Raw genomic sequence first — 24345 nt, 5'->3', positions numbered from 1 at the left:
GGGGGGGGGGCTGTCGCCCCCACGCCCCCTCCCCCCCCCCCCCCCCCCCTGTGGCTACGCCACTGCAGGTCATACAGTTAAAGTTTATGTAAACTTGTATGAAAAGTCAAAGAAAAAAGTAACTCCCATGTTCTATTTGACACCAAGTTTGTGTTAACTTTGCCGGTAACGCCCTAAAAAATTATCCAGACAAAATATGTTTATTTTGTAACATTTTATGTTCGTCTGTCGGTCTTCTATGCTGTTATGTTTACTTTTAGGTACCTTCAATGGTACTATGTTTAATTAACCTGTTCATTTGTTTAATTAAACTAATAACGCACATATAGTTGCCAAATATGGCACTAACAAGTTTGAGGTCGGCAATTTCGTCTTTAAAAATCTGGGTACGTCGGCTTACCGTACACACAATTGTCCTGGAAACAACAGTACCAAAGTACAGAAAGTCGTACGCAAGAGCTCCCCAGCAAGTATCGCTGACGCCATTATGATTCCAAAATTTCTCACTGTGTCACACAGTGAAATATCTAAACAGGGTCGTTGAATTGTGAACACATAAAAGCATTCAAGTCGCGTTCTTGCACACTTTTTGCAAGTCGACATTGATATCCTTGAACCACTGCCCCTGCTTTGCATAACAAGTGCACATGAATGAACGATTCGACTTTTATTCAAAGAAATTTCTATGTACAGTCACCAGACTCATTCAGTAAAGTCCCCGTCAAAGAAAGTAAACAATCCACTTGCATAACGCACGGCTACACCATCGTACAGTGTGGCAGGGACACCAACAAGTAACACAACAACTAAACATTTTTTTAAAATTGATAAATATTCTGATTGAATTTCGTTAAAAGATACTTGTTGGTGAGGTATCACATATTTTATCACATAAAAGAGGAAGACCGACAACTTCACGCCGTCACTGAACTAGACACACATGTCATGGTGTTCAAGTACATGTACATGCAAGTGCATGTACATGTACATGTTCAGTTTTTTTATTAATCGAAATTAGGGGTGGGTGGGTGGGTCAAAATAATTTGGAAAAGAAGTCGAAATTTTAAAACATTGAAAATTCTGAATGGCCCCTTAGGGGCCGCGCCACGTTAGGGTACATCAACAATACTATAGTAAAATGGGGACCCACAAAAATAAATTGAATGCTAAATAAAGTTCCTACATTTATCCTCAAACTGTCTTAAAATGAATGCAGAAGAAAACATCTTATATTAAAAAAAAAGCCGGGGAAGGGGACTATGATGTCTGACTAAGACTAATGAACGATAAATATCGGAGCCGAAATTAATGGACAAGGGAGACACGATTGTGCAGGATGGATACCTCGTGTGAGAGTGTGTAATTTAGTACATGCCATTCAGGTTGAGGGTCATAAGCATATACTGCTCTAGAACACATGCAGTAGAAGGTGGCTATACAAATGCATTGCAATAATGTAAACATTACATGGACATGCCCCTGGACCGGAACCCCCCCCCCCCCCCCAGCAGGGAGTGCCTTCGGCAAGCCTCCATCCACTAAACCCCTCCCCCTCCCCTTCAGATCAACCCCCTGAACATACCAGGAGCCGCTGACAAGCGATTTGACCACCAAGTATCTCAAGTTTCTGCTCCTAGTCCATACCAGGAAGTAGCATAGTGCAAAAATGCCAAACACTTTACCCCAATTATTCTGATCTGTTTATATCAGGTAAAATCATACCTATTATCTTACCTGGAAATAGCAATGACTTTAGTACAAGAGTCCAAAATTCTCAAGCCACTATTCCTGTAGTCTCAGTAACCATGAACAAACCGCAAGACAGTGGTTTCCTACAACACTAAACCGTGACCGTTTAGTTGCCCAGATTCACGCAATAAACGTGAAGCCGTATGATGACAACATCAAGACAATAGTGCTGTCGTCACACAGTCACATTGCATAAGCAACGAGAATAATGCGAAAACAACAATCGTGTGAAAGTAAAAGTAGCGGGGTTTTCCTACATCGTTTAAATTACAAGGGACTTGTAAAAAGAGGAAGTAAAACTACCATTATCCCCAAAGCCACTCGTATAATGAGCTACAGACTGTAAGTTCATATTTTTTTTCGGGGAACTCCCATTGGAAAAAAAAAACTTTTGCCAGGGGGTGCTTGAATTTCTAAAAGGACGGACAAAATTAATGCGAAAGCGGAGCGCAAAGTCCTTACGTCGTGGCTTAATTTGGAATATGGATGCTCTGTGGCACGGTACAATCTGAGGCGATTCCTGGCCACTTTAATTTGACTTTTTAGCAAAGGTTTTTTTAGATTATAAAGACAATTTATTTCATTATTTTGTTTAGAATATACCGTTGCTGTCAAAACGTTTAACTGTACTGAATAGCGGAGAACCTTGTATGTCTATCTCCATTTTTGGTTCCATTTAATTCTGGAAAAAGAATTGTATCATTATATGCATGACATCGCATGTAAATATTATTGTTGCAAGGCTGCTTAATTTCTTGCATTCAGTAAATTCCTTCGTGTATGTTTTGTTTTGTTTCCCGAGCCCTTACGGCGTGGGGCCACAGGACCAGGGGCCTGCTTTAAGACCCGGAAAATGTTGGATTCTGGATGCACTGTGATAAAATATACTGAAGTATATCAATAAAACCCGAAAGTTCAAGTTAAAACAACTGGTTTCACTGGAAGCGGATGAATTTCTGTTCATAAAAATATTCACATAGTTCTAACTCACCAAATGACGGCTCTCGATATGTTTGCAGTGTTATTTGTTTGTTACAGGGAATGGCAAATATAAAAGACTAAGAGACCAAATGCATCTCTATGTTTATGATCGGTAGATTCATTCATTCATTCATTCATTCGTTCATTCATTCATTCATTCATTCATTCATTCATAAATGGTTTATTAAATCAGCTTTCTCGCCACCTATAGCGGAATTGTGTGAAGCTGTAACAATATATATAAATAATGCATTAATTTAAAAATACTAAAGAGTAATCATTACAATTTTACTATTAAGAAATGATAAAGCTAAATTTAAGGAACCCAAAATTGATAAAATAGCAAATCAACAATTACACGTTTAACACATTAAGATGCAGTAAGAAATTGGGTGAGTGGTAGGGGAAAAGGACATGTGGGAAGGGAAAGGCTACATTATTCGGGAAGGGAATAAGAATCCACAGTAAAATTTGGAATATAATTTGGGATATTAGGATGAGGAAGTTTAAAAATCCAAATTAATAGATGGCAAGTTTGGGGCTACGCAAGGACTTATCGGTCTATTTAGTTTTTTATGAAGAAAAAACTTGCAGAGGGTTCAACATGAATAGCTTTTTTATCAAAACGAAACTACACTGGAATTGGCGTATAACAGCATTGAAATAGTTTCAATGAAAGCCCGTCCCACTCCTATTAGGTCGGGGTTGTGTGTTCAACTTGCCATTTGTTAATGTCGAGTACGGAATGCTAGCAACGTCAGTGAAACTCATTAATGAAAGGAAAACCTTCAGGGGAAAGGTATGAACATTTGCAACTATTGAAAGATGGAATGAAAAAAACACCTGGCAAGCATAAACAACTTTGCCACCATTGTCACGGCCGAGGTTATTGCTTTCGGGTCAAAGCTTCAGTCATGGCGGAAATATCATAGTGTCATGATTTTGGAAACCTTGAGAGAAATATCGATTCTGCACTGCCTGAAGATACCTCCTCTTACTATTTTACAGTGTTTGTGCTAGACTTTCGAAGCGCCGCGCTTAGCCGCGGCAAAACTAGAAACGAACAAAACGAAGGAGATTTTGTAGAGCAAGCATATGTACTATGCATAACGTAGCGACGCAATTTCATGGTCGTAGAACACTGCTGGCTGGAACACATTTTTGCCTGGGAGTATTATTATTATTGCTCAACATTTATTTCAACGTTATATGTCACTAGAAATATTAAATCGTTATGTTAACGTTTAAGCATACAACATATAATACGAAGTAATTTTACACAACACCGTTATTAACATAATGAAAATATATACATAATCCACATAACAACACGGGGTGCTGAAGCATATTCCAGCACCCCAATCCAAAAAGTTGGGGGTGCTGCAGCGCCCACAGGACAGCACCCACCCCCCCCCCCCCCCCCCCGTTCCCGTGCGCTTGGGGAAGTCATTTTTTGTGAGCTGTACATGTATGTTTTAATGTCATACTGAAATTGACGGATTTCGAAATAACGACCCTGTGTAAGAGGAAATGTGAATTCAAAGGGGATTTTTTTTTCGACTTTTGATATGTTGCCGTGAAGTCGATGTTTTGTTCAACACGTGTTTGAAATTTGGATTTGACAGTAACAAAAAAATGTAATTTTTACATAGTCTCCTGTAGTGCCGTCGGATGCGTTTATACACAGTAACACAAATGGCGCTGGTCAAAAAACTGCGCAGCAAAGAAGCGTCTTGCGCCGTGGCACACGCGAACGGTGTGTTTTTCCCCATATTGAGATGCGAACACAATTCCTTTTCTCCTCTAAACTTGCTGACGTACGTCAATCCCTTTGTACAATGTTCAAGACTGTGACATCTGAGCACGCAACGTCTGTATGATATCAGTCCGCTGGAGTGACGGTCTAGCGAGGACCTCGAGCAAGTCACCGACCGTCACGTTGCCGTCCATCATCACCCACTCCCGGAGCAGGCACTCGGTCGGGTTGGCCACCCGCTCGCTGTCCAACGCTGCCACGGTCTCCACGTCTTTGCCCAGTTCACCTGTCCAAAAAAAAAAAAAAACAACAAGTTCTGAAATTAATTTCGAAAATTAATTGCAACGTGGCATCGCAGAGGGTGATGGGTGTGTGACATTTCCTCATTTTGTCGTTCTTGTCGGCAAAATCGAAATTAATTATTGTCGACTTAATAGTCGGTGAGCAGCGCAAACGTCAGAAAGTGTTGAGGCTCGTACATCTTGACAGCACCCTTTGGTGTCAGATGATGATGCCCCCCTCCCCCTCCCCCTTCCGGTTTTCTTATGACACCATTTTAGGATCCAAAATTGTATTCGAATCATTGTGAGGTGTCCTGAATAACAATCTAACAGGGATCAGTAACATTGACCGAACTTGGCTGAACGTAGAGGCGCCATTTTGATGTGCCAAAAAGTGACTCAAGGCAGCTTCACAGCTTTGTGCACGGCAGTTGGCGCATGCGCTAATTAATTGTCAATCTCAGTGGTTCTAACCTGCCAACGTTCTCCAGTTCCTGCTTCCGAGTGAGCTGTTGAGAAGTGCGCAGACTCGGTGGAAGATGTCAGGTGGTAGCTTAGTGATGGGCGTGTCCAATGCATAAGCCACACGCTGGGGAGGATGGCTGTAGCTCCGTGTTAACTGGAAGTAAGTGCAAGACAACTGACTTGTACTGGATTATTTACAAACTACCATATCCAATGATTTGGCAGAAGAACAGATGAAGGTATCAACAGTAAGATGGGGAAATTAGGGAGGGCTTCGCGGAAGCAAATCTAGCCGCAACAAGACAAAATTGGACCAGACAAACTGAGACCTGGACCAATTTGGCCTGGAGCCAGAGCACTCGGACCCTGGTTAACTTGGACCTTTAAACTCAGGCTTCAGACAAATTTGGACCTAGATCGTACCTTTATTCGTTTAAAATACACTGGTCTGGTTTGGTTTGCTTTTGGTGAGTCGATAAGTTTCATATAAAAATGTCCCATCTATCAAAAGTGTGGAATTCACGGGCACATGGAATTACCACAAAACACTCAGTGGGAGTGTCCAACTGATGGAGATCAATAACCCGATTTCAGAATGTATTGAACAACTGATAAAAACTGTTTACAAAATTACCAGGGGTTGGCTTGAACATCCAGACACCGGAAGCTCGTACCTCCTCTGACCACAGAGCATCACGACAGGTGACGTTGTTGGGAAGGGTTGGTCATGTCCGGCCATTTTCAGGACGTGAATTGCCTGGTCGAGTTTGTCCTCCTTGGGAGCTCCTTCAGCGATTTCTTCCTCATCGATCTTTGACGAGGAAGGTACAAGTGGCGGGTCACAAAAGGGGCAGCGAGGGCCAAAGGTGAATCGGAGGTGCGGGTAATCCCTCGCTGTTATGCTCCTCACAACCTCCAGCAAGCGACGGAGAAGCTTAGTGTTTGGGTACTTCTGCTCGAACGCAAGGACGGTGACTGACAGAAGCATCTGCTGGGAGGACCGCCTCTCCAGCTGCAACTTGAAGATGAAACTGGTTCCTTCATTGAAACGACACCGGTCCGCGAAGATCAACGGCCGGGAGTTGTTGGCATTCGGCTCGTAAGAACAGCAAGCGTGGTTCAGGCAGCGGGCTAGTAGACGGTAGTAGACGGTACTGGGATCGAAGAAGCCAAAGTCGAAGTAGAAGATCTCCTCGCCGCTCATTGGTTCCCAGAACTTCACCGAGTCACCCTGATAAGGAGGTAGCATCGCAGGGACAAGGAAGGACTTCTCAGGGCAGTTTGGGTTGACACTAGGCACGACCAGGCACATGAGATCGTAGGCCTGGAGGAGATGGGTTACCAGAGGAACAAGATGGGGCATGTCGCCATAAATGTGCAGCAGTAGACCCTCGGTGATGATCCCAGTATTCTCGTAGTTCATCCACTCCGCGGCGAAGCGGTGGGATCGATTGCACGCGCGAGGGATTTGCACCAACTTCTTCATGACGTCGACTAAAAACTGGGGGTCCAGCACAACGTGTTGTCTCAGCACCTCGTCGTCATCTTTGTATATGACCTCTCCTGCCTCGCCGAAGAATTTCAGCATGTTCTTCACGTCCTTTATGTCCGTCAAGCAGCAGGTCCGTGTGGCCAGGGCTTGCACCTGCGTCAGTGTCATGACATTTTCGGCACGGTCTTCTTCGGCCAGCTTCCGTCGGTTTTGTATCTCGCGGTAGAAGTGAAGGTACTTGATGGGATACTTCTCTCGGGCGTACTCGGCGCTCTCAACCCGTCTGAATATCTCTGCTCGCAGCTGCCGGAAATCGCGATCGAGCGGCTCCGAATTCTCCACCAGGAAGAGCGGACGGTCGGTGAGCGGATTAACAACGAGTCGATGGCAGAAAGGAGGTGTAATCCGACGATGGAGCTCATCGGTGAAATGCACGCTGCTTGTCTCAGTGACACTTTCCTTGTGGGTGCCCACAATCATGATGACGGCGTCTGGATGGCGCGCATGCGCACAGACGGAATGCAACCAGAACAGAAGCTTCTGCAGTTGGCCATTCTCGTCGTTGACAGCGGCCTGTAAGCTGAAGACGATCACATACAGAGCCCGGTCTGGCATGAAGACGTGGTGGGCACAGTGGTAGAGAGAGTCCCCAGCGAAGTCCCACAGACTCAGCTTGGTCTCCAAGAGTGGCTGACCCTGGACTTTCGCTTTCATCTGGTTCCGGATGAGCTTGATCGGGAAGACTGACTTTGCGCGCCATATCCTGTAAGCGGTGTGGAGATCGAACAGCGGATGTGCAGTGATGGATAGAATGAAAAACCCAATAGACAGCAATGAGGTGTTTGGCACCCTCAGCGACCAGCCGCACACGTACGCAAGGTACAAACCAAAGAGAACCCCCAGGATCTTTTTGGTGGCATAACTAGCGTTCAGGCGGTACTTCAGAACCGCTCTCCTGCCCACGATTGATCCCCACGCCCCTCCGATTGTCATGAAACACCCATTGAGACAGATGAACCAATAAGGTGCGTAGCGACATTCGCTCTTCAAATAAGCAGCAATCAACAGTGACATTAGAGACCATGCGACAGCCGTTCTCTTTTTGTGCCACCGATCATCAGCCGTACAGAACTTGTAGCAGGCGAAACCTATGAAGCCTCCCACCCCGAATAGCACGCACACCACCAGGATCTTCCAGGAGGCTTCTAGACTTTGTGAAACAGTGCCCAGTGTGAAGTTTGTTTCAGATGGGTGGGCACAGGCAGAGAAGGCCACGGCAAGTCCCGTGCGAAACCCAAGACCTTGAGATATACCGACGAGAACTGTGGCTATCGAAACCAGGGCGATGTTGGAGGCGAAATCCATGGGTTCTCTGTGAGGAGTCTTGGAATCGGTTTTACAAGCTAGTGCTTCGAGGGGCTGATCAATCCGGATCAAGGCTTCCAAGAGGACCCAGCAGAAAGTTAGCGAGGTCGCAAAGCGATAGGCGTTGTTGTAGTCTAATAGCGTAGCCATGGCGACAATGGTGCACCACACGAACACGAAGTAGCCGTACCGAAACATCCCGAGTATGTAGACAACTGCAACAACGATAAAAATTTGCATAAACTTGAAGATTTTGTTCAGGTCACTGCTGGTTCCGGGATTGACGGCCGAGGCTGCGTTCGGGGCCACTGATGATTTGGCGGGGTTACTGTTGGCGTTTTTCATCTTGGTTTTGTCCGAGGACGCCTCGCCGAAGATGGCCACCGCGGATGCGCATTCCCGGATGTCGTCTGCCTTGGCCGCGACCGATTCGTTCCACCTCTTATCCACGTTGGTCACGTGACACATGCGCGTCTCAATCCCCTCGGTCGGCAGTTCCCGGATGTCGAACTCTCTCCCCAGGAGCCGGTTCAGAAGACTGGTTTTACCGGCGCGAGGCTCGCCGAGGATCAGGACCCGGGCTCGGTTGGTTGGTAGCTCACCGTCGGTCTGGGCTGCCAAGTACGCCTCTCTCAGTGACGGATCGTTCACCAGCACGCTAAGGTTAAGACTCCTGCTGCCGAAATCCGAAAGCCCTGACAAGATTTTCTCAATGCTGAATCCGAAAGTTCTTTTCCCGGGATTCATTTTGTTGTTGTCCTGTGCGTGCATGGTTAAAAGTGAAAACAAACAAGGGTAGTCGTTGTTATAATTGCGTTCAAGTTTCAGAAATTTGAATATGTTTCATGTATTAACTACGAATTAGAGCATATTCTATACTGTTGGCTACATTGGCGAAGATCTGGGGGTGGGGTGGGGCCTATATCCCCCACTTTTGGGCAGAGGGTGGGTGGTGTGTACAATCATCCCCCCCCCCCCCCAGAATTTTAACACCCTTTATTAAATAGCGCCCTTAATCTGCAAATAGTCCTAACCGCCCCCACCAACCCCCGCTTTTCAAATAGTTTTTCAGGGTCACTTTTTGGGGGATTTTAGCACCAAAAAATTATCATCCCCCCACTTTGTGACACAAATCTCTGCCCCTGGTTGGCAAATTCTTTCTTGAAGTTGCCTTTAAATTTTACTTTAAATGTTTTGCTGACAAAAAAAAATGATCAAGGCAAAAACAGTGTGGAGATCGTGGTGCATTCGATAACCCAGGCGTTGGAGGCATGCAAACTCCATTATAGTGCCTCACAATCAGTCCTGGTTTGAAAAAAATGACCTTCTTTAAAGAATCATTACATAAATGCAATTCAGGAGATATAAAAGCGAAACTCGATCGACACCATCCATCTTATCACGCGAGCATTCGTCTACCGCAGTTCCTCTATCGCGTCCTTTAAAACAAAGTAATAAGAATTGTAATAAAAGACTACATTAGATACCCGGTTTAAAGTGAATCTACTTTCGGTTTTGAGAAGAGTGGTTCAAATTTTTCTTTCAATGAAAGTTGCGACGGGTAATGTTTCTCTCTTTCCTCCATGAAAAATTTTTTAAAACAAAATATTAAATAGTCGACGAAAATTGGCAAACGGGTGAATCTGTACCCTTCTGTATCTTTTAAGGTTACATAATCGGTTCTGCTTTATCGTTCTTTGTTGTGTTTCGAGTCAGATTGTTTAATTTCTTCTGAATCGCATCACTGTATTTTGTTTTAATTAGCTAGTGAAGTAGGATCAGCGACTTGTGTATGACTTGCTGTCACCGTCATCACCTACTTATTCACCATCACCACATTAATCATGCACGGGGCGCAGCATTGGGGTGTGGGGTGTCCACATTTGTGCATTTTGTAGTCCGGGGCAGCTATAGAGTCACTGATGTTGAAGACCGCCATCATTATGTCACGTGATGTCAAGCACCCACACACACACACACGTTCTTCCGAATATAACGACCCGTGCAGTCGGCTGCTCGGCTCGTATAGGTCCCGCACCAATCAGGATCATTACTGTGGCAGATCTAGGGGCGGGGTGCAACCCACCCCCATCCCCCTCCCCAGCTTCAGCCGCTGACTAATGTTATGATGCTGGGTGCCAAAGCTAATAAATATATAATGCTAATTTTCCTAAATGTATCCTCAAATTGCCTTAGAATGCGGGATAAAGCATAGTAAATTCCAACATATTCGGGGGGTTGGGTGCCCCGGACCACCTAGCATGCAGGGCGTGCCTTTGGCCCGGTCACTACCCCCCCCCCCCCCCCCCTACTCGGATCAACCCCCTGAACATACTCCGAGTTTCAAGACAATCAGTCTATCAAGTTTCTGCTGCATGGTCCGTGCAAGTAACATAAAAAGTGCTGTTCCACAATGCCATTACCACTACCAAAAGTATTACCTCCGCTAAGGAGGCTATGTTTTCATCGGATTTTGTTAGTTTGTTGGTTGGTTTGTCTGTTAACAAGATAACTCAAAAAGTTATGGACAGATTTGCATTAAAAACGTTTTAGGGGTGGTCCTTGGTACAAGTACAAATCGATTAGATTTTGGAAGTGATCCGGATCTGGGTTAGCCTTGACCAAGGCTATCAGCTTGTTCCCATACGAGCTTGTTCCCGCTACCGCACACCGCGCGCGCCGCGACACAATCACTATAGTTGTACTATACCGTTAGCCTCAACGACCCTTGCGTGTGCTTTGTGTGCATGTACGTACGCCCCACACACACTTCCGCAAACAGCCGTACAATAAGTCGAAGCGCTTCCGCCTCGACTTACTATACGGCTGTTTGCGGAAGTGTGTGTACAACATGTACAACATGTACATGCACACAAAGCACACGCAAGGGTCGTTGGGGCTAACGGTATAGTACAACATTGTGTCGCTGCGCGTGCGGTGTGCGGTAGCGGGAACAAGCTCATATGGAAACAAGCTGATAGCCTTGGTCAAGGCTAGATCTGGGTCTGGATCCAGGATTTTGTTTAAGGATTCTTCACCGTATGATGCAAGTATTTCTTTTGTGTGTATACTGACAATATGGCGGGAAATATTATATTATTAGCCTTGGCTGAGGTTTGCGCTCTCTGAGTACTTTCTAGTTTGATCTTTTATAAGGTAAACTCTACCAATAATCATCTTACCTGGAAATAGCAGTGACAAGTTTCGAGGCGCTCTTCTCGTAGTCTCAATAACCACTACTAGCTAGCCACAACACGAACCTGGTTTCCTAGTACAAGCTGTATACTGCTTCGGTTGGTCTAGAAACTCCAGATATATAAACAGTCTTCACACGATCACATGTCACAAGCAACAAGAAAATGCAGAAACAACAGTCGTGCGAATCTATTTAAAGTAGCGGTGTTTTCCATCAGCTTTCACCTCAAGTAGAAGGAAGTTGCGCAAAGAGGAAGTAAAAGTACCATTTCCTTTAAGCCGCTCGAATAATCATGGAGCTATAGCTCCATGGTTTAATTAGCTACTGCAAGTTCGTGTTTTATTCGGGACAGTCCTACTTGTTTTTTTATGAGCTGTGTGTATGAAGGTCACCCTTAACTGATTTCGAAATAATTACCCAAAGAGGAAGTGTGAATTCAAAGAGAATGTTTTCAAAACTTATGATGCTGAAAAACTTTGTTTTGTTCAACAGGTTCTCGACATTTCCGCGAAGCTGAGAACAACACCAAGGAAGTGTGATTTGAACAACCCACTTAAAGGTAGGCCTAATGAATTTTCTGCAGATTTCAGGTTTATATAGCTTTACAAAAACAGAGTCTTTTTGTCGATTCAAGGAAAAACAACGTATTAAAAGTTCAGCTCACTTTTTTGTACTTTTGAGAAAACTGTTTATTGATAAGTTGTCATGGGCCGATTTTTACGTGCAATGTCTCATTAGAAAGCTCGTAATGCTAGAAAATAATCAATTCAATTTGAAAATCTATTTTTGAAAGTGCCACACCTAAAAAGCACGTATAGCCTACACCAACTTTAAAGCATAGTAGTATACCTAGTAATAACAGGAAGAGTCCTTGTTTTTTCAAGCGTAACGTTGCTATTGTAAATCTGTACGCATAGGTAGCGAATGACGTAACTTTCCTTTTATAACTTTTATTTGAACTTTTATTTGAACTCTTTTATTTTCCGTTAGTGGTGCCATGGTAACCCTAAATAAAACGACTCTTGTAATTATACGCGCCAAATGCTCAAAAGAGGGCGCTATGCAAACATCTTCACTTTCGATTTTCAAACTGCCCTTTTTATCTTTAAATCGCATTAGCCCGAAAAAAGCGCGGTAACTGGAAATCAAAATTGCGTGTGCTTACAACCGCCCCCTCACCCCCCCCCCCCCCAAAAAAAAACTTGGTAACTTTTCGACTGTCGCCACACCGTAGACAATTCGAAAAGCCGTTTCCCCCCCTAAAAAAAAACCTAAACCCAACCCATCAGGCCCCCGCTTCCCATATGGGTGAAAGTACATTGAAAGGGGGGGGGGGGTGGGGGTGGGGGGGGGGGGGGGGGGGGGGGTCGGGAGAAGTGCCAACCATTTTTTTTCGGGGGGACGGCAAAAGGAGAAAGTCAGTAACTCACCCTACTATTTTCATCCGAGCATTTCTATAATCGCCTGGTGTCTAGGCTATACAATTCCTAATAACGATAATCCAATGAGTGGGTTAGTAAGAATGCCTTGAAATTCCTTATCTTATTTTATTCAAGTGCCTTTAACATAAATCACCTTAAACTATTTGCATGTAACTTAAAAGCTCACGTCCCTTATGTTTAAAATTGGTGTAGGGTGTTGATGATCCTCAGATGATTTCAACTTAGCTTGATTTCAACTTAGATTTCCAACTTTCGGCTCGATCTACAGAATGTTCATAGAATATTTCCGGGGAGGGACGAATATCGGGAAATAATCGCACTTTCATTCATAATGTAGCTTTCCCCCTTTTTTTACAATATTTATTCCACCGTGGCACGCTAGCGATCGCAAGTTCGCTCTGCGATTCCTCGCGCTTTCTGCAGCATTAAAACCAGCCTGCGAAAGCACTACTTTGCATATCATCTCTCACTTTCACTTTCTGCACTCACACATACTGGAATGTGTATCCTTGTGGAGTTAGGCTTTGTTCTCATGTTCTTAAATGTTTGAATGTGAAAATGTAGTTTCAAAATGCTCTTGTTTTAACCAGAATTAATTTCCTGGGCTGAAATTCGGACGTAATACCCCTTACATGAAATACTTCAATTTTCGACGAATCACCACTCTTTGGAAATTCCTAGTCCATATCTCTAATTCCCTATTTCGTGATAACCTTGTGAAGACGTGTTCACCTATCGAAATTGTCCTGTGCAGACGTACACAATCTTTTCTTCCCTATTATATACGTCTCCATAAGGTAGAGAATTACGAAATATCGTTGCTCATTTGAACAACAGAAGGACGAACAAACAAAACAAACGCTGGTATTTAAATTGACTGTTCTTTTAATTACTATCACCAAAATAGAATTTACCAGACTCTAAACGACATCTATCGAAGTTCGGAAAAAAAGTGGAATTTAGTCAATTTAGCCCACCTCCCCACCCCACCCCCGGCACTAACCTCTCTGAATCGTCCCTTCACTATACACAGTCTCCTATAGATGTCATTTGTTGTTTCCGTGCGTTTGATGCGCTATAATACACAAGTAACACAAATATTGTGCTCATCAAATAAGTAAATAATACATGTATACACAACTGCACAGAACTTAAAATAGCAAAAGAAATATCGTCTTGCGCCGTGCCGGCATGGCACACGCGAAAGGTGTTTTCCCCATAATTTCGATCATAACACAGGTTCTATCTCCTCTAAACTTGCTGACGCACGTCAATCGCTTCTGTACAATGTTCAAGTCGGTAACATCTGAGCACGCAACGTCTGTATGATATCAGTCCGTTGGAGTGACGGTCTAGCGAGGACCTCGAGCAAGGCACCGACCGTCACGTTGCCGTCCATCATCACCCACTCCCGGAGCAGGCACTCGGTCGGGTTGGCCACCCGCTCGCTGTCCAACGCTGCCACGGTCTCCACGTCTTTGCCCAATTCACCTGTCCGAAGAAAAAATACAAGTTTAATTTCTGACATTAATCTTCAAAAATCAATTTCAATGTGGCATAGCAGTTGGGTGTGTGAAATCTCCCCATTTTGTCCTTCTCGGCCAAATTGTAATAATTATTGTCGACATGGTCGCTGAGCAGCGAAGATTAAATGTTAGAAAGTGTTGAGGCTCGTACATCTTGACAGCACCCTTTGGTGTCAGATGTTGATGCCCCGCTCCCCTCCCCCTTCCGGTTTTCTTATGGCACCATTTTAGGATCCAAAATTGTGTACGAACCATTATGAGGTGTCCTGTATGAACGATCTAACAGGGATCAGTAACGTTGACCGAACTTGGCTGAACGTAGAGGCGCCACTTTGATGTGCCAAAGAGTGACTCAAGGCAGCTTCACAGCTTTGTGCACGGCAGTTGGCGCATGCGCTAATTAATTGTCAATCTCAGTGGTTCTAACCTGCCAACGTTCTCCAGTTCCTGCTTCCGAGTGAGCTGTTGAGAAGTGCGCAGACTCGGTGGAAGATGTCAGGTGGTAGCTTAGAGATGGGCGTGTCCAAGGCATAAGCCACACGCTGGGGAGGATGGCTGTAGCTCTGTGATGACTGGAAGAGAAGTGCAAGACAACTGACTTGCACTGGATTATTTACAAACTACCATATCCAATGATTTGGCAGAAGAACAGATAAAGGTATCAACAGTAAGATGGGGAAATTGGGCTTCGGGGAAGCAATTGTAGCCGCAACAAGACAAAATTGGAGCAGACAAACTGAGACCTGGACCAATTTGGCCTGGAGCCAGAGAACTTGGACCCGGGTTCACTTAGACCCTTGAACTCAGGCTTCAGACGAATTTGGACCTAGATCGTACCTTTATTCGTTTAAAATACACTGGTCTGGTTTGGTTTGCTTTTGGTGAGTCGTTTAGGGTCATATATCAAAATGTCCCATCAATCGAAAGTGTGGAATTCACGGGCGCATGGAATTACCACAAAACATTCAGTGGGAGTTTCCAACTGATGGAGATCAATTACCCGATTTCAGAATGTATTGAACAACTGATAAAAAATTACCAGGGGTTGGCTTGAACATCCAGACACTGGCAGCTCGTACCTCCTCTGACCACAGAGCATCACGACAGGTGACGTTGTTGGGAAGGGTTGGTCATGTCCGGCCATTTTCAGGACGTGAATTGCCTGGTCGAGTTTGTCCTTGGGAGCTCCTTCAGCGATCTCTTCCCATCCATCTTTGACGAGGAAGGTACAAGTGGCGGGTCACAAAAGGGGCAGCGGGGGCCAAAGGTGAATCGGAGGTGCGGGTAATCCCTCGCTGTTATGCTCCTCACAACCTCCAGCAAGCGACGGAGAAGCTTAGTGTTTGGGTACTTCGGCTCGAACGCAAGGACGGTGACCGACAGAAGCATCTGCTGGGAGGACCGCCTCTCCAGCTGCAACTTGAAGATGAAACTGGTTCCAACATGGAAACGACACCGGTCCGCAAAGATCAACGGCCGGGAGTTGTTGGCATTCGGCTCGTAAGAACAGCAAGCGTGGTTCAGGCAGCGGGCTAGTAGACGGTAGTAGACGGTACTGGGATCGAAGAAGCCAAAGTCGAAGTAGAAGACCTCCTCACCGCTCATCGGTTCCCAGAACTTCACCGAGTCACCCTGATAAGTAGGTAGCATCGCAGGGACAAGGAAGGACTTCTCAGGGCAGTTTGGGTTGACACTAGGCACGACCAGGCACATGAGATCGTAGGCCTGGAAGAGATGGGTTACAAGAGGAACAAGATGGGCCATGTCGCCATAGATGTGCAGCAGTAGACCCTCGGTGATGATCCCAGTACTCTCGTAGTTCATCCACTCCGCGGCGAAGCGGTGAGATCGATTGCACGCGCGAGGGATTTGCACCAACTTCTTCATGACGTCGACTAAAAACTGGGGGTCCAGCACAACGTGTTGTCTCAGCACCTCGTCGTCATCTTTGTATATGACCTCTCCTGCCTCGCCGAAGAATTTCAGCATGTTCTTCACGTCCTTTATGTCCGTCAAGCAGCAGGTCCGTGTGGCCAGGGCTTGCACCTGCGTCAGTGTCATGACATTTTCGGCACGGTCTTCTTCGGCCAGCTTCCGTCGGTTTTGTATCTCGCGGTAGAAGTGAAGGTACTTGATGGGATACTTCTCTCGGGCGTACTCGGCGCTCTCAACCCGTCTGAATATCTCTGCTCGCAGCTGCCGGAAATCGCGATCGAGCGGCTCCGAATTCTCCACCAGGAAGAGCGCCCGGTCGGTGAGCGGATTAACGACGAGTCGGTGGCAGAAAGGAGGTGTAATCCGACGATGGAGCTCATCGGTGAAATGCATGCTGCTGGTCTCAGTGACACTTTCCTTGTGGGTGCCCACAATCATGATGACGGCGTCTGGATGATGCGCATGCGCACAGACGGAATGCAACCAGAACAGAAGCTTCTGCAGTTGGCCATTCTCGTCGTTGACAGCGGCCTGTAAGCTGAAGACGATCACATACAGAGCCCGGTCTGGCATGAAGACGTGGTGGGCACAGTGGTAGAGAGAGTCCCCAGCGAAGTCCCACAGACTCAGCTTGGTCTCCAAGAGTGGCTGACCCTGTACTTTCGCTTTCATCTGGTTCCGGATGAGCTTGATCGGGAAGACTGACTTCGCGCGCCATATCCTGTAAGCGGTGTGGAGATCGAACAGCGGATGTGCGGTGATGGATAGAATGAAAAACCCAATAGACAGCAATGAGGTGTTTGGCACCCTCAGCGACCAGCCGCACACGTACGCAAGGTACAAACCAAAGAGAACCCCAAGGATCTTTTTGGTGGCATAACTAGCGTTCAGACCGTACTTCAGAACCGCTCTCCTGCCCACGATTGATCCCCACGCCCCTCCGATTGTCATGAAACACCCATTGAGACAGATGAACCAATAAGGTGCGTAGCGACATTCGCTCTTCAAATAAGCAGCAATCAACAGTGACATTAGAGACCATGCGACAGCCGTTCTCTTTTTGTGCCACCGATCATCAGCCGTACAGAACTTGTAGCAGGCGAAACCTATGAAGCCTCCCAATCCGAATAGCACACACATCACCAGGACCTTCCAGGAGGCTTCTAGACCTTGTGAAACAGTGTCCAGTGTGACGTTTGTTTCGGATGGGTGGGCACAGGCAGAGAAGGCCACGGCAAGGCCAGTGCGAAACCCAAGACCTAAAAATATACCGACGAGAAGTGTGGCTATCGAAACCAGGGCGATGTTGGAGGCGAAATCCATGGGTTCTCTGTGAGGAGTCTGGGAATCGGCTTTACAAGCCAGTGCTTCCAGGGGCTGATCAATCCGGATCAATGCTTCGAAGAGGACAAAGAAGAAGGTTATCGAGGTCGCGAAGCGATAGCCGTTGTTGTAGTCTAATAGCGTAGCCATTGCGAGAATGGTGCACCACACGAACACGAAGTAGCCATACCGAAACATCCCGAGAATGTAGACAACTGCAACAACGATGAAAAGTTGCAGAAACTTGAAGATTTTGTTCAGGTCACTGCTGGTTTCGGGATTGACGGCCGAGGCTGCGTTCGGGGCCACTGATGATTTGGCGGGGTTGCTGTTTACGTTTTTCATCTTGGTTCTGTCCGAGGACGCCTCGCCGAAAATGGCCACCGCGGATGCGCATTCCCGGATGTCGTCTGCCTTGGCCGCGTCCGATTCGTTCCACTTCTTATCCACGTTAGTCACGTGACACATGCGCGTCTCAATCCCCTCGGTCGGCAGTTCCCGGATGTCGAACTCTCTCCCCAGGAGCCGGTTTAGAAGACTGGTTTTACCGGCGCGAGGCTCGCCGAGGATCAGGACCCGGGCTCGATTGGTCGGTAGCTCACCGTCGGTCTGGGCTGCCAAGTACGCCTCTCTCAGTGACGGATCGTTCACCAGCACGCTAAGGTTAAGACTCCTGCTGCCGAAATCCGAAAGCCCCGACAAGATCTTCTCAATGCTGAAACCGAAAGTTCTTTTTCCGGGATTCATTTTGTTGTTGTCCTGTGCGTGCATGGTTAAAAGTGAAAACAAACAAGGGTAGTCGTTATAATGGCGATCAGGGTTCAGAAATTTGAAAGAGTTTCATGTGTTAACTACGAATTAAAGCCTACTCTATACTGCTGGCTACATTGGCGAAGATCCCGGGGGATGGGGGCTAGATCCCCCACTTTGGGGCGGGGGGTGGGGGGGGTGTGGGTGGTGTGTACAATTATACCCCAGAATTTCCAACACCGTTTATTAAATAGCGCCCTTAATCTGCGAATAGTTCTAACCGCCCCCCCCCCAACCCCCGCTTTTCAAATATTGTTTCAGGGTCACTTTTTGGGGGATTTTACTACCAAAAAATTGTAATCATCCACCCCCCCCCCCCCCCCCCCCCCACACTTTGTGATACAAATATCTGCCCCTGGTTGGCAAATTCTTTCTTGAAGTTGCCTTTAAATTTTACTTTATTAAATGTTTTTGCTGACAAAAAAAAATGATCAAGGCAAAAAAAGTGTGGAGATCGTGGAACATTCGATGACCAAGGCGTTGGAGGCATGCAAACTCCATTATAGTGCCTCACAATCAGTCCTGGTTTGAAAAAAAAATGACCTTCTTTAAAGAATCATTACATTAATGCAATTCAGGAGATATAAAAGCGAAACTCGATCAACACCATCCATCTTATCACGCGAGCATTCGTCTACCGCAGTTCCTCTATCGCGTCCTTTAAAACAAAGTAATAAGAATTGTAATAAAAGACTACATTAGATACCTGGTTTAGAGTGAATCTACTTTCGGTTTTGAGAGGGGTGGTTCAAATTTCCTTTCAATGAAAGTTGCGACGAGTAATGTTTCTCTCTTTCCTCCATGAAAAAAAATATTTAAAACAAAATATTAAATAGTCGACGATAATTGGCAAACAGGTGAATCTGTACCCTTCTGTATCTTTTAAGGTTACATAATCGGTTCTGCTTTACCGTTCTTTGTTGTGTTTCGAGTCAGTTTGTTTAATTTCTTCTGAATCGCATCACTGTATTTTGTTTTAATTAGCTAGTGAAGTAGGATCAGCAACTTGTGTATGACCTGCTGTCGCCGTCATCACCTACTTATTCACCATCAACACAATAATCATGCACGGGGCGCAGCATTGGGGTGTGGGGTGTCCAAATTTGTGCACTTTCTAGGCCGGGGGCAGCTATAGCGTCACTGATGTCAAGTTATTCCATTGAAGAACGCCATCATGACTGTGTCACATGATGTCGAGCACCCCCCCCCCCTCTCGCTTCCGAATATTCAACGACCAGTCGGCTGCCCGGCTCGTAGGTCCCGCATCAATCAGGATCATTACTGTGGCAGATCTAGGGATAGGAGTTGGAACCCCTCATCCCCACTCCCCCCCCCCCCCCTCCCTTTCAGCCAGCCGCTGACTAATGTTATGATGCTGGGTGCCAAAGCTAATAAATATATAATGCTAATTTTCCTTAATTTATCCTCAAATTGCCTTAGAATGCGGGAGAAAACATAGTAAATTCCAACATATTCGGGGGATGCCCCGGGACCCCCTAGCATGCAGGGCGTGCCTTCGGCCCGGTCACTACCCCCCCCCCCCCTTCGGATCAACCCCCTGAACATACTCCGAGTTTCAAGACAATCAGTCTATCAAGTTTCTGCTGCATGGTCCGTGCAAGTAACGTAAGGGGCCATTCAGAATTTTCAATGTTTCAATATTTCGATCTTTTTTCCAAATTGTGGGTGGGTGGGTCAAGCTAAATAATTGAAAATCGAAATTCTCTTTCCATGGAAAAAAGATAAAAAACAAAGAAAGATAGATCTTTTGACTTGCCTGAACTACTACGCGCAAACGTTCCGATATCGCGATGCGTGTTTCTTTTCCAACTTCGTCCCCTGTATGTACTGTCAGTGGCGTAGCCAGGAATTTTTCAGTTGGGGGGGGGGGGGGGGCCGCTGGGGGGGCTGGAACATTTCATGGGGGGGGGGGGCGTCATGTAGATCAATGATAATTTTTTTAGAAACTCAAAATCTCAGTGGGGGAGGCGACTGGGGGGCGACAAGGTTTCATGGGGGGGGGGGGCTGTCGCCCCCCACGCCCCCCCCCCCCCCCCCCGTGGCTACGCCACTGCAGGTCATACAGTTAAAGTTTATGTAAACTTGTATGAAAAGTCAAAGAAAAGTAACTCCCATGATCTATTTGACACCAAGTTTGTGTTAACTTGCCGGTAACGCCCTAAAAAAATTATCCAGACAAATTTGTTTATTTTGTAACATTTTATGTTCGTCTGTCGGTCTTCTATGCTGTTATGTTTACTTTTAGGTACCTTCAATGGTACTATGTTTAATTAACCTGTTCATTTGTTTAATTAAACTAATAACGCACATATAGTTGCCAAATATGGCACTAACAAGTTTGAGGTCGGCAATTTCGTCTTTAAAAATCTGGGTACATCGGGTTACCGTACACACAATTGTACTGGAAACAACAGTACCAAAGTACAGAAAGTCGTACGCAAGAGCTCCCCAGCAAGTATCGCTGACGCCATAATGATTCCAAAATTTCTCACTGTGTCACAGTGAAATATCTAAACAGCGTCGTTGTGTTGTGAACACATAAAGGCATTCAAGTCGCGTTCTTGCACACTTTTTGCACGTCGACATAGATATCCTTGAACCACTGCCCCTGCTTTGCATAACAAGTGCACCTGAATGAACGATTCAACTTTTATTCAAAGAAATTTCTATGTACAGTCACCAGACTCTATTCAGTAAAGTCCCTGTCAAAACGAAAGTAAACAATCCACGTGCATGGCGCACGGCTACACCATCGTACAGTGTGGCAGGGACACCAACAAGTAACACAACTAAAAAAAATTTAAAAAAAATTGATAAATATTCTGATTGAATTTCGTTAAAAGATACTTGTTGGTGAGGTATCACATATTTTATCACATAAAAGAGGAAGACCGAAAACTTCACGCCGTCACTGAACTAGACACACATGTACATGGTGTTCAAGTACATGTACATGCAAGTGCATGTACATGTACATGTTCAGTTTTTTATTAATCGAAATTAGGGGTGGGTGGGTGGGTCGAAATAATTTGGAAAAAAAGTCGAAATTTTAAACATTGAACATTCTGAATGGCCCCTAAAAAGTGCTGTTCCACAATGCCATTACCACTACCAAAAGTATTACCTCCGCCAAGGAGGCTATGTTTTCATCGGATTTTGTTAGTTTGTTGGTTGGTTTGTCTGTTAACAAGATAACTCAAAAAGTTATGGACAGATTTGCATTAAAAACGTTTCAGGGGTGGTCCTTGGTACAAGTACAAATCGATTAGATTTTGGAAGTGATCCGGATCTGGGTCTGGATCCAGGATTTTGTTTAAGGATTCTTCACCGTATGATGCAAGTATTTCTTTTGTGTGTGTATACTGACAATATGGCGGGAAATTAGCCTTGGCTGAGGTTTGCGCTCTCTGAGTACTTTCTAGTTTGATCTTTTTATAAGGTAAACTCTACCAATATTTATCTTACCTGGAAATAGCAGTGACAAGTTTCGAGGCGCTCTTCTCGTAGTCTCAATAACCACTACTAGCTAGCCACAACACGAACCTGGTTTCCTAGTACAAGCTGTATACTGCTTTGGTTGGTCTAGAAACTCCAGATATATAAACAGTCTTCACACGATCACATGTCATAAGCAACACGAAAATGGGGAAACAACAGTCGCGTGAGTCTATTTAAAGTAGCGGTGTTTTCCATCAGCCTTCACCTTGACGTAGAAGGGACTTGCGCAAAGAGGAAGTAAAAGTACCATTTCCTTTTAGCCGCTCGTATAATCATGGCGCTGTAGCTCCATGGTATAATTAGCTACTGCAAGTTCGTGTTTTATTCGGGACAGTCCTACTTGGGGTTTTTTATGAGCTGTGTGTATTAAGGTCACGCTTGACGGATTTCGAAATAATGACCAAGAGAGGAAGTGTGAATTCAAAGAGAATGTTTTCAAAAATTATGATGCCGAAAAACTTTGTTTTGTTTAACAGGTTTTCGACGTATCCGTGCAGATCCGAACAATACCAAGGAAGTGTGATTTGAACAACCTGGTTAAAGGTAGGCCTAATGAATTTTCTGAAGATTTGAGGTTTATAGCTTTACAAAAACAGAGTCTTTTTGCCGATTCAAGGAAAAACAATACAATACATCTAGGGCGGGTTACCATATCAAAAATTTCAGCTCACTTTTTTGGACTTTTTGAGAAAACTGTGTATTGATCACTTATCATGGGCTGATTTTTACGTGCAATGTCTCATTGGAAAGCTCATAATGCTAGAAAATTATCAATTCAATTTGAAAATCTATTTTTAGAAGGTGCCACACCTAAAAAGCACGTATAGCCTACACCATGCCAACTTTAAAGCATAGTAGTATACCTAGTAATAACAGGAAGCGTCCTTGTTTTTTGGGTTTTTTTTTTTTCAAGCGTAACGTTGCAGCGCGGCTGTACGCATGGGTAGCGAATGACGTAACTTTAATTTTATAACTTTTATTTTAACTCTTTCATTTTCCGTAAGTGGAGCCATGGTAACCTAAAATAAAACGACTCATTTAATTATATGCGCCAAATGCTCAAAAGAGGGCGCTGTGCAAACATCTTCACTTTCGATTTTCAAACTGCCCTTTTTATCTTTAAATCGCATTCGCCCAAAAAAGCGCGGTAACTGGAAATCAAAATTGCGTGTGCTTACAACCGCCCCCTCACCCCCCCCCCCCAAAAAAAATACTTGGTAACTTTTCGACTGTTGCCACACCGTAGACAATTCAAAAAGCCGTAGTTTAACTGATTCAATTAAATGGTGTTAAGTGGCAATGCAACCCCCCCCCCCCTCAAAAACAAACAAACAAACAAACAAACACACCCCCCCCCAACACCCACCCAACCCACCAGGCCCCGGCTTCCCCCACGGGTGAAAAAACATTGAAAAAAGGGGGGGGGAATCGGGAGAAGTGCCCACAATTTGGGGGGGGGGGGGCGGCAAAAGGGAAGTCAGTTGCTTGCCCTACTATTTTCATCCGAGTATTTCTATACTCGTCTGGTGTCTGTACAATTCCTAATAACGATAATCCAATGAGTGTGTTAGTAAGAATGCCTTGAAATTCCCAATCTTATTTTATTCAAGTGACTTTAACATAAATCACCTTAAAATATTTAATTTAAAAGCTCACATCCCATGTGTTAAAATTGGTGTAGGGTGTTGATGATCCTCAGACGACTTCGACTTAGCTTGATTTCAATTTAGGTTTCAACCTTTCGGCTCGATAAACAGAATGTTCATAGAATATTTCCGGGGAGGGACGAATATCAGGAAATAATCGCACTTTCAGCCATGTATATGTAGCTTATAATTATAATTGCCCCTCCCCTTCCCCCCCCCCCCCTATTTTTTACAATATATGTTCCACGGTGACACTCTATCGATCGCAAGTTCGCTCTGCGATTCCCCGGCGCTTTCTGCAGCATTCAAAACCAGCCTGTGAAAGCACTACTTTGCATATCATTACGAGTCGCTTTCACTTTCTGCACTCACACATACTGGAACGCGTATCCTTGTGGAGTCAGGCTTTGTTCTCATGTTCTTAAATGTTAGCATGTGAAAATGTAGTTTCAAAATGCTCTTGTTTTAACCAGAATTAATTTCCTGGGCTGAAATTCGGACGTAATACCCCTTAGGCCAAAAAAAAAAGTCTCCGGTTTCTGGTATGGAGCTTGCCCAAAAACAAAAAATGGTGCGGCGACGCGGCTTTTTTTTTTTTTTACCTGACTTTTTTGCTTCAAATGTCGGCTGATGACTGCAAATGGTGCCCGACTAAACTTAGTGCAAAATGTACGGGAGTCCAGAGAGTCCACATAAAGCTTATTCTCGATCATACCCCCATCTAAAACACGTTTAAACTGTGCTGCAGCAGAATTCCAGTCAAACCAGTGAGTTTGGCGGTTTTGAGACATCATTTTTTATTGAAAAAAAAACTTTTTCATTTTGCCGACGCGCATGGCTACGGCGACGCGCGCGCATA

The 24345-nt window shown here is 45.0% G+C and overlaps 1 protein-coding gene and 1 pseudogene across 1 annotated transcript; both read right to left on the bottom strand.

Annotated features, from left to right (window-relative positions):
• Window positions 1-4136: 4136 nt before the first annotated feature.
• On the bottom strand, window positions 4137-11834 carry LOC119722418. Its single transcript, XM_038192526.1, has 4 exons — window positions 11272-11834; window positions 5867-8848; window positions 5242-5386; window positions 4137-4772 (listed from the first exon to the last, which is right to left on the bottom strand). Exons 2-4 carry the CDS (start codon window positions 8834-8836, stop codon window positions 4573-4575), a joined length of 3315 nt encoding a protein of 1104 aa, XP_038048454.1. The 5' UTR covers window positions 8837-8848; window positions 11272-11834; the 3' UTR covers window positions 4137-4572.
• A 1901-nt stretch (window positions 11835-13735) lies between these two features.
• LOC119722415 lies at window positions 13736-18389 on the bottom strand (annotated as a pseudogene).
• Between the last annotated feature and the right edge of the window lie 5956 nt (window positions 18390-24345).

The sequence above is a fragment of the Patiria miniata genome, unplaced genomic scaffold, assembly GCF_015706575.1.
Source record: "Patiria miniata isolate m_02_andy unplaced genomic scaffold, ASM1570657v1 HiC_scaffold_15, whole genome shotgun sequence".
Taxonomy (NCBI): Eukaryota; Metazoa; Echinodermata; class Asteroidea; order Valvatida; family Asterinidae; genus Patiria; species Patiria miniata.
This window is presented reverse-complemented; position numbering and strand designations above follow the sequence as displayed.